Genomic DNA, 11,196 nt, shown 5'->3' on the forward strand with positions numbered 1-11,196 from the left:
TTCTTTTTAGTTATATGTGACAGTTAAAATACATAAAATGCATTTTAACATCATACATACATGTAGTATAACTTATCATACATACATGTAGTATAACTTCTCATTCTTGTGGTTATACATGATGTGGAGTTACACTGGTCATGTATTCATATTGAGCCTATAGGAAACTTACATACAATTCATTCTACTGTCTTTCCTATACCCAACCCCACTCCCTTCCCTTCATTCTCATTTGTTTAACTCACTGAACTTCTATCCTCCCACCACTGTGTGTTAGTATTTGCATATCAGGCCTTTGGTTTTTTGGGATTGGCTTATTTCACTTCACATGATAGTCTCCATTTCCATCCTTTCACAGGCAAATGCCATATGTTCATAAAAACAAATGTTTTTATTCCTGAATAATATTTCATTGTGTGTGTGTGTGTGTGTATCATATTTTCTTTATTCATTCATCTGAAGGCACCTAGGTTAGTTCCATAGCTTAGATATTGTGAATTGAGCTGCTATAAACATTGATGTGGCCATGTGACGATAATAGGCTGATTTTAAGTCCTTTGGGTATATGCCAGGGAGTAGGATTACTCCATCAAATTCTAATTCCATTCCATGTTTTCTGAGGAATCTCCATACTGCTTTCCACGCTAGCAATGTATGAGTGTATCTTTTCCCCCACATCCTTGCCAACATTTATTGTTACTTGTATTCTTGATAATCAAGAGATCCTCTGCATGATAGAAACTGCCTGTTTTTGGTTTTGTTTTGTTTTGGTGTTTGGAATTCCTTTAAATAGCGAAAAAAGAATATTTTGTTCTGAAATTAGAAATATGAAGTTTAACATGTAAAGGCCTGCCTCAGTGAATCCTTTAGTATTCTGAGTGTTATAACTGATGAAAACTGCATTGGTGTTTTGATGTATGGAATTGAAGACCTGAAGCCTATGCCATTTCTAAGAAAGGAAGGAGCTGAGCAGTGAGAAAGCTTTCCAAAACAAGAGAAACTTCTACTACTTGCCAGATTTATCTAGGATAGGCTCTATTTATGTTCAGTAAATTTTTTTGGACTTAAAAATGGATACAAGTCATAAATGCAGAAAGATTTATCTTTCAAAGCTGTGAGCACTGATAACTTAGTTTTTTACAGCATAATCAACTTTGCTTTCTTTTGTGGGGGAGAGTTTAATATGGCCCGTCTACATAAAGAATATATACAGATTCTTTATCTTCATTAAGGATGTATAAGTTGAATTTACTCTCCCCCCCCCCAAAGAAACAAATGTTTACTGAGTACTAACTATGAAGCATGAGCTAAAGATAACATAGGCCCACTACTTCAAGGACTCCTTTAGAGGAGAGAGGAGTAGAGAGATAATAAAGCCAGTAGTTAAAACAATGATGGGAAAAGACCACAGGAATAAGAGGAAAAGAGGCTTCTCTGAGGAATTAACATTTGCACAGAGTTCTGAAGGAAAAGAGGGGTGCATAATGTAATGAGGGCATGTTGTGCAAAACAGGTAGCATACACAAAAGCATGACAGTATGATGACATGTCACGTGTTTAAGGATCCACAGATAGTTCTATTTCTCTAAGGGGAAGGTGGCGGTGAAGGTAAATAGGGAGGTTATTAAGAGCCTTGTGCTCCTCGCTCAGCAGTTTGGATTTTGTGGCAGTGGTGATCATTAAAGGATTTTGTCAGCAGGTAGGGAACATGGATTTTTAAAAATAGCTCTGGTGGTGGCATAGGAGATGGACTGGAGGCCAGCTGAGAAACCCACAGTGGCCTGCTTGAGGCCTGAGTTAAAGCAGTGATTTAGAGACTGGAGGGGGGAATGGAGTTTGAAGGTACTTAGAAGGTAGAAGAGATAGGATTTGAAGGACTGGATGGTGATTGGCCAGGAAAAAAATTGAAATTAACAGTCCTAGTGGGGGTGACTAAAAGGATGATGTCACTATTAATTGTGGTAAAGAATAGAAGGAGCAGATGAAAAGATGTGTGTGTGTGTGTGTGTATAATTCTTTTTTTGGCATATGTTAAATTTGAGTTATTTGTTGACTGTCCCAGTATATATATTCAAAGGAAAGTTGGAAATAGGTGTGCAAAGCCCCGAAAGTCAGTTTTAATATATAGATTTAATAGTCTTAAATAAAGCCAGTAGTTAAAACAATGGTGGAAAAAGACCACCTCTTTCAGAGAGCACGGTGAGCAGAAAAGAGAGCCAGGTACTCCACTATGTGAGTGAGCAATTAGGAATAGATGTAAAAAGAAGAGCTGTTACTAAACAAAACCAAGTGCTCCTACCTCCACCCTCAACAAAGGTCATCTTGGAAGGCATGAAAGAGAATGAGTGTCCAGAAGGAAGGATGGGAAAAGATGTTGCACAATGATGAGCAAAGGTGAGCTTAGCAGAGGGCCTTCAGGGGCTGGTAGTTAAGTCTTGGATGACTTCAGGGCCCAGTGTCAGTTGAGTAATGAGGTGGAACCTAGGTTACCTGGAAGATACGGCTTTTCTGGCAAAGGGAGAGGACACATTAAGCTGCAGGAGAACACGGGGCCTATTTTCCTCTTTAAGTATTTAGAGTTGAGAGTGAATGAGCTGACAGAAGAAGGGAGAGATTAATAATCAATCTGTTGGCAAGAGGGATTTTGGAACAAAATGCTGAAAATGTATCTTGTCAAAAGTACAGTTAAAATTACCTTTTAAATAATTGATGTTAGTACTGCTATAATCAATATGTTAGTGCCCTTTGAATTAGCCATATAGTCTGTATTTTTCCCTCTAATCTTTTTCTAATTGTAAAAAATCACATCAAGGAGTAACATTTACTTAAAAGCAATGTGTATATAAAGGATTGGGATCTTAGCTTCCTAGTTACTAAAGCATGTCACTTTCTTTTAACCTCATTTTTTTTTAACAAGTTGGAATTTCTTGCTTAATGAATTTTATAAATATCCTACTTAGCTTTATTTATCTAAAATGTGAACTTAAGAAAATATGAGTAAGAGGTTGTTGCTTCAGAACATGTCTTATAGATTCCTTCTTATTGACTTGTTAATAAAAATACTGTTTAATAGGATTGCCTGAAATTTATACTGAAATTTTGTTGTGTTTTCCATTGGCTGTTCTACCTACTTTCCAAAACGTGCCAATTGGATATCACATAGAATCTTCAGGAAGTCTGCCAGGTTGAATGCTTGATTACTGCTTATAAGTTTTTTTTTTTTGTTTGTTTGTTTGTTTTGATACTGGAGATTAAATCCAGGGGCACTCAACCACTGAAACATATCCCCAGTCCTTTTTTTTTGTATTTTATTTAGAGACAGGGTCATGTTGAGTTGTTTGGGACCTTGCTTATTTGCTGAGACTGGCTTTGAACTTTTGATCCTCCTGCCTCAGCCTCCCAAGCTGCTGGGATTACAGGTATGCACCACTGGGCCCAGCTACTGCTTACATCTTTAGGATTTTCTAAGCTGAGATATTTTAAATGACTTGGGTGAGAACTGTGAATTAAGGATTATGCACAAGGTTACAGTAGATACAGAGGGCTTGGGGCTATTTTGGTTTTGCCTTTTGCTTTACACTAAAAAAGCCTTAATGATGCTTAAGGGAGAGTCAGTTAAGAAAGAAGAAAGCCAAAGTCAAACTCAGAAATGAATGAATATACTATAGAGAAGGAAGAGTTATGGTTTGTGTTTTGAAAGGGGGCAGGAGCAAACATGGAATTTCTAGAGGAAATTGGTACTTAATTTCTACCTGAGGGTTTTCTGAATTTGTAGGACATTGATTCTTGGATGATATTTACTATTAAACCTGAGTTACCTTTTACTTTTTAGAATGGAAACTTTTAGCTTATGCTTTCTTTATTGTAGGAAAATAGTTCATGGGATAGTATAAATAGTATACTATAAGATTATTATATATTATATAAGATTATAGCTTGAAATTGTAGAAGCTGTTCAACTCCCTTTTTTCCTTCAAAATTACACTATATATATATATATATAAATAGAATATATATATATATATATATATAAAATATATATATATAAAAAATATATATATACATAAAAGAGGGGATGTAGCTCAGTGATAGAGCACTTCCCTAGCATGTGTGAAACCCTAGATTTGATCCCTTGTATGGCAAAAAAAAAAAAAAAAGAAAGAAATGAAGCTTATTCTCTAGCATAATTTTGAATTTATTTGCCACACCAAGGAAATATCAGATGAGCTCTTTCTTTTCTTTTTTTTTCTTAATAATATCTCATTGCTTGCCTTCCTGAAGACATGGGTGCCTCCAAAGCCTGGTATAGTTGCCTATAGGCAGCATGGGGCTATTGGATGGAAGTGGCTTGCCATCCAATTCCATGCATGTGAAACCCTGCCTTGTCCCTTGTCCCTTGAGCCTTGCCCCACTCCATTAACAGCAAGAGCTCTGGGAAAGAGTACTTCTTCATTCATCTTCTGTCAGGTGCTGATTATATGCCAGGCATGATGTTTGTTCTTGGAATTTAGCTGTAAACTAGACACAATCCCTACATTCAAGGCAGAGTTCTAGGCAATAAGCAACTAAACTAAAAAAATGATGTGGTGATTTTAGATTGTAAATATTATCAAAAATATAAAATAAGGAAAATGATAGAATGTGATGAGGTGGTAGGAAGGGGGTGCAGGGGCTACTTTATATACGGCATCAGGGAAAGCCCTTCTGAGGAGATAATACTTCAGTAAAGACTAGGATGATTTAAAGCAAGGGCCAATCCTAATTGTAGGTAGTGGAATGTGCTCATAATCTAGCAATTCAGAAGGCTGAGGCAGGAGGGCTGCCTGGGCAACTTAGCAAGACCCTATCTCAAAATAAGTTAAAACTGGGATGGGCATGTAGCTCAGTGGTAGAACACCCCTGGGTTCAATACCCAGTACATTTAAAAAAAAAAAGGCCACCTCTCAGGCCACCTCTCTTGGGGGAGACAGAAGAGGCAGGAATATTAAGCCCAGGACCCAAAAGCAGGAACAAGCTTGGATTGAGTGAAACTTGAAGAACCCAGCCTTGCTGCGTTGTGAGTCAGAAGTCGCAGGTACCAAGACTGGGGAGGTGGGTTGGTGCTGCGGTCATTGTAGGACTTCTGGGATATGGTAAGGAATTAATTTTCAAGCAGAAGCCTGGTGACCAGTTAGAAGGTGATGGTAGTAGGCCAGAGGAGGGATGTTGGTGTCTGGCCAGAGTGGTGACTGTGAGGACAGAGAAGAGAGGTGGACAGACTGGTGGAGATGCATTCACATTCCACTCTCCTGGGAGGTTTGGGGCAACTCAGGGTTCTCGTTTCCTTCACAGCCTTCCTCCTGGGACTCTTTGATCTTGGGCAGCTCTCCTTTAGTCACCTGTTTGATCCACCACACATTGAGTTCTAAGAGTGAGTGAAGGAGCAAGTGCAGAATGAGTAAGGGGGTGTTAAAAGGTTTGTGATGAGAAGGTTATAATCCCAGATTGTCAGAACCTCATTTTCCCCAAGTAGTTAAAAGCGACTGTGTCTTTTTATAAGATGAAACTACTTTCTAGGAGGTCTACTACTTTCTAGTAGAAGGAATTACTACTCAGTGTGGGCCTATTTCCTCGGTTGGTTTAAGACATGTCCAATGTCCTGCTAACAAAAGTGGTTAAGAGCCAAACTTTATTGTTTCTTATGTCTGGTGTGAGTCAAGTATCCCTCCCAAACCAAAGATGGAGTATCCCTGATTGTAATATAGAAAGAACACATTTACAAACTTTCTACTTGTGTTCTCGTTCCCCAACAGTGTCTGCTGCACAGAGCTTTACATCCTCAAGAGCCTCTGCCCCCAATTCAGCAACATATTTTGAATATGCTAGAGCCCCCCACTGAAGTGACAGCAAAATGTCAGATTCCTCTCTCTAAAATAAAGAACCTTTTCCCTCTGACTGAAGCCATCAAGAAAAAGGATCAAGTAACTGCTCAGGACATTTTCCAAGACAAGTAAGTACCTGATGTAGTTGCCCTTAAGGTTAATGATAGTCCTGGGGGCTCTGGAATTAAGGCACTGCCTTGGGGATTGTGGATTTGAGAAAGTGGGAGGAAGAAGCCTTCTGATGCTTGACCCTTGTGTTGGAATATTGGTTTCTCATTGATTCATTGTAGTCATATTTCATCCTTGCTTCTCACTTGGGATTTAGAACTACCTTCTGGGTTGTTGACATTTTGATCAGCATCAGATTCTTGGTGAATTATACAAAGGGAGGATAAGCAAAGTCTTTTAATATCTAAGGCTAAATTTTACCCTTTTTGAAGTGTGGAACTAGTGATGAGAGGAGTATATTGAAGGATGAGGTTCTTTGGTGGGGAGGTTAGGTGTTAGTGCAGCTTTTGGAGGAAAAGTGGGAAGAGGAATGAAAAATCTAGCCTGCCTTTAGCTATTTTGTGAATATGGGAGGATATACTAACCTGGTTATTCTTTTAGGGAGTTATTTGTAGGTTAACAATTGCACAATGCTTTTCATACGATCCTTCAATCAAGCTTACAAGTGGCTATTAAGTTTTTTTCCTTATTAGATTCTATTCAGAATCTTTATATTAATTTCCATTCAAACAAAAACTAGAAGAAATTATTCTTTATTATCCAGAATCATTTGGATATATAAATCTTGATTTCACCAGGTTTCAATCAACTAGTTATTGGTGACTTTTTTCTCAAACCAGTATTATCTATTCATTTCTTTATGCTGCATTTTGAGATTTGGCTTTACACCACGATGCTCTTTTCATTTTTCTTTGATTTGCTTCCCACAGCTGTATCTTCATTGAAAAAGCAAAGCTTATTATTTATAAATACCCCAGTTGAAGAATATGGAGTAATTTCCAGAAACCTTCGCTGGTTTCTATAAATCATTGATTTAGTGAATTATTGTCTAAGTCAAATAGAGAACTTTGAATTTTTGTGTGACTTTCCAGAGGTTAATACCCCAAGCTTTGTTAGAATTGGGAGGGGAAAAAATTATATAGTCAATAGATTCTATCATGAGCATTCCTAACACATCCTGGGGAGACTTACAGCTCTTCTTAGTTTATCGTGCCTTCTACACAGGAAGAGTGCCTAAAAATCCACTTTCCCTCTGCTCTCCTCATCTCCCTGTATGCCTCTGGGTTAGTAGATGAGAACAGTTCAATAAAAGTCTGTGGCCTTTTCTTCCCATGACACCGTGCTCTGTCTCACTGCAATCACAGGCTATTCTCTCTCTGTGTATTAAAGCTCCAGTTCATGATCTTGATTACCTTCTGGTGTTGTGGGAAAGAAATGGGCCATTTTCTCCTCCTCCTTTGATTAGAATGTAAATTAGCTGGTTAAAAAATGCACCACAGAGACCCAGAAGGCTGTTGTTCTGTGATTTGGTCCCTGCTGTGATTGTACCTTCAGCCCTAGTCCTCTTGTTCACTCTTCTGGAGGCTGTGTGCTAGGCTGAGCTTTTTGTTTTTTTGCTCCCATAGTGGTTTGGGATGCAGCCAAGTCACCTGCCTGGGGCCTGGGAATTATCTCACTCTTACAGGCCTATTTACACACCTGTTCTCTGCCCTTTTTCCTCAGAAGTCTTAGTTTTTAAGAACTTCAGAAATAATGCATTTGGCAAATATTTATCACATCCCTCCTGTATTCAAGAGAATGATTCAGTCCCTTCCTCAAAATTCTTAAAAACTTTTTATGTTTTATGATTAGGCTGTAGTCAGCTTTAGAGTAGTTTTCTTGAGGGGGGGAAATATTACTAACACTGAGCTATATTTTTGTATATAATCAACATCCCTGAATCTAGGGTATACTTTTCCAGAGGAGGAGTGTGGGGTTCAGATTGAGGAGTGGCAAATGTTGAATCAGGAAGTTTCGTAGTCCTGAGCTGAGAATCACTATTTTTTTTCCCCCTGTCTTTGTCATTCTTGATCTGATTTTGGTTAAATAATTTTACCTTTATGAGATTTTCTCCATCTAAAAATGGCCTTATCTCAAGAGATCTTAAACTATGAAATGACAGATGTTAAAATACTTCAGGTTATTTGGAGGGAAAGCAATAGTCAGAGCCCAAACAATAATAATATCATTATCAATGAAAAAACAATGATAGTGTTTTCATTATGGGAGAAGGTCCACTGTTCATCTCGGATCTGTTGAATACCTACTGTTAGATGTAGTTTTTTTCATTTAAAGGGGAAAGAGCATCATTTGATACTCAGTCATATGGTGTACTAAATATACCCAAGGCATAGAAGCATTTCTTCCCTTAATGTTGGTGTACCTCATCAAAATGAAAATTAGGACTTCTGAAGGTATAATCCTCCTTGTGCAACTAATACATATGTAATCTCAATTTCTTTTTGTCCCTGTGCAGATAGTCTAAAAAGTTTTCTGTTCTTTTCAAGTCCCCAAAGACTTCTCCCACTATACTGGCGCTCAGTCATCCTTACCTGATTAATGGTTTAGATTTAGACTCCAGAGTTAGCCAATGTGAGTAGTTCCCCTTGCTCTGCAGTGCGATAGTACGAATAGGTTTCTTATCCTCCGTAAGCCTCACTCTCCTCATGGGCAAAATAGGGATAACAGGAATATCTGTCTTGCCAGCATAGTGGCTCATTCCTGTAGTCCCAGCTATTTAGGAGACTGAGACAGGAGGATTGCAAGTTCAAGGTCAACCTCAGTAACTTATGAAGACCCTGTCTCAAAATAAAAAATAAGAAAGACTAGAAAATGTAGTAAATGTAGTGGTAAAATGCCCCTTGGTTTAATCCCCAGTGCAAACAAAAACAAAAATGTATATATGTAAATATTTTTAAGATAAATTTAAATAGAAATTTTTCATGGGGGTTAGTTGAATAATGTTTGCTGTTCATCTGGAACCCAACACAATGCCTAGCACACAATAACAGTGTTTGTCAGTAAATGATTTGGAAAATCCTAAATTATTAGCATATTAGCAACAGTGACAACAACAGTGATGGTAGTAGCGATGATTTCATAAAGAAGATAGAGGCTAGGAAGTGGGAATGCCTCAATTTTCTGGCTAATATCATCTAAAAACGTATCTGTATTGCATCTACCTTTACTTTCTTTTTTTTTTTCCTGTCTCAGTGGAATTTTGTCCCAGGTCCAGTCCATATTTCTTCCATTTTTACCTATGCCCTGAGCTCTCTCTTCTGTGTCTTCTGGTACTCTAGTCCACTAACAGCTTCTCTCTTTCTATATTTCCAGCATCTTCCTCTCTCATACCTCCTTTCCCTCCTCATCTAAAAATAAAGTAATCCCCCCAGCCTCCTCCCTCTAATTATTACCTGTTACTAATTACTAATCTAATTATTATCTTTCCTCCACAAGCCAGCTTTATTACAAAAAGAGTCTACATTGGTTCTCTTCTCAGCCTTTCACTCCCTTTTGTCCCCTCCACCTCTCTGAAACTGGTCTTCCAGAAGACATATATGGCTTAGTTCCCTTTAGCTTTGAAGTCCTTCTCTTTCATAACTTTTCCTTTTTAGCGTTTGACATTGTTAGTTATTATTTTCTTCTTGAAACTCACATATTTTCTTTAATTTCAGCTTCTCCCGATTTCCCAGTCTTTGACAACTCCCGTTTATATTCTTCAGGGGCTGCCTTTCTTTCCCTACCAACCTAAAATGTTGATGTAAGCTTTATCCTCAGAAAATAACTAGCATTTATTGAGCACAGATAAGAAGCTGAGTGCTTTACTTGCATTGTCTGTTTGGATCCACTATGAAGTAGGTTATTTTATTGACACTATCTTAATATTGAGGCAACTGAGTATTAAAGATAAGAAACTTGCTCAAGATTCTAGTTGGTAAGTGTTGGAGTAAGGATTTAAATGCAGGCAGTCTGATTCCAGAGCTTACACTCTTAGCTGTAATTCCATTTTGCCTTAGCAGTATGTGTCCCAAGACTTTTTAAAATTTCACTTACAGAAATTTGAAAACTGAATACCTCCCTGCAGCCTCAATTTTCATCCTATCCACTGTATAACTTAAGCATCTGTAATTACCTGAAGTTCAGTATATCCAGAAATTGTCATCATCTTTCTTCTTCAGTGCCCCCTTTCAAACCTCCCTTCATACTGTTATTCTGTATTTGAAAGAATGACACCTAATTTCCTGCAAGGCATTCCTTTCTTTACCTTTCCATATCTAATTGGTTTACCAAGCTATATTAAATTTGCCTCAAACCACCACTTTCACTTCAGGTTAGTATAGTGGCTAATGGCATTGATTTTGGAGTCAGATAGATCATATCTAAACCCAAGCATTTCCGCTTAATAGCAATTGAAAGTGGCAAGTTGCTCTCTGTCAAGTGGCAGTAACAAATACCTGCCTTTGAGGAGCCTTCATTTGCTCATCTATAAAAGGACAACGATAATAGCTAACGCATGGGGTTATTGCAAAGTTTAACTGAGATAATTTTTTTTTTTTTGCTTTTTTATTTTTTTATTTTTTTTCCAGGAACTTTACATTCTTTTTTTTTTTTTTTTAATTTTTATTGTTGGTTGTTCAAAACATTACATAGTTCTTGACATACCATATTTCACACATTTGATTCAGGTGGGTTATGAACTCCCATTTTTACCCCAGATACAGATTGCAGAATCACATCAGTTACACATCCACTGTTTTACATATTGCCATACTAGTGTCTGTTGTATTCTGCTGCCTTTCCTATCCTCTACTATCCCCCCTGCCGTCCCCTCCCCTCGCATCTTTTCTCTCTACCCCATCTACTGTAATTCATTTCTCCCCTTTGTTTTTTTTTTCCCTTTCCCCTCACTTCCTCTTGTATGTAATTTTGTATAACAGTGAGGGTCTCCTTCCATTTCCATCAATTACCCTTCTCTCTCCCTTTCCCTCCCACCTCTCGTCCCTGTTTAATGTTAATCTTTTTCTCATGCTCTTCCTCCCTACTCTGTTCTTAGTTGCTCTCCTTATATCAGAGAAGACATTTGGCATTTGTTTTTTAGGGATTGGCTAGCTTCACTGCTCTAATGCCATCCATTTCCCTGAAAATTCCATGATTTTGTCATTTTTTAATGCAGAGTAATACTCCATTGTGTATAAATGCCACATTTTTTTTTTATCCATTCATCTGTTGAAGGGCATCTAGGTTGGTTCCACAGTCTAGCTATTGTGAATTGTGCTGCTATGAACAT

At 37.8% G+C, this 11,196-nt stretch overlaps 1 protein-coding gene across 1 annotated transcript in view; it reads left to right on the plus strand.

Annotated features, from left to right (window-relative positions):
• Window positions 1-11,196, plus strand: part of Xrcc5 (X-ray repair cross complementing 5) — an 85,431-nt gene that overhangs the window by 30,443 nt on the left and 43,792 nt on the right. The window contains exon 14 of the mRNA XM_048808989.1: window positions 5,793-5,989. Coding sequence (XP_048664946.1) covers window positions 5,793-5,989 — 197 coding nt within the window. The remainder of the gene's footprint in view (window positions 1-5,792; window positions 5,990-11,196) is intronic.

Source organism: Marmota marmota, unplaced genomic scaffold, assembly GCF_001458135.2.
Source record: "Marmota marmota marmota unplaced genomic scaffold, marMar, whole genome shotgun sequence".
NCBI classification, from domain to species: domain Eukaryota; kingdom Metazoa; phylum Chordata; class Mammalia; order Rodentia; family Sciuridae; genus Marmota; species Marmota marmota.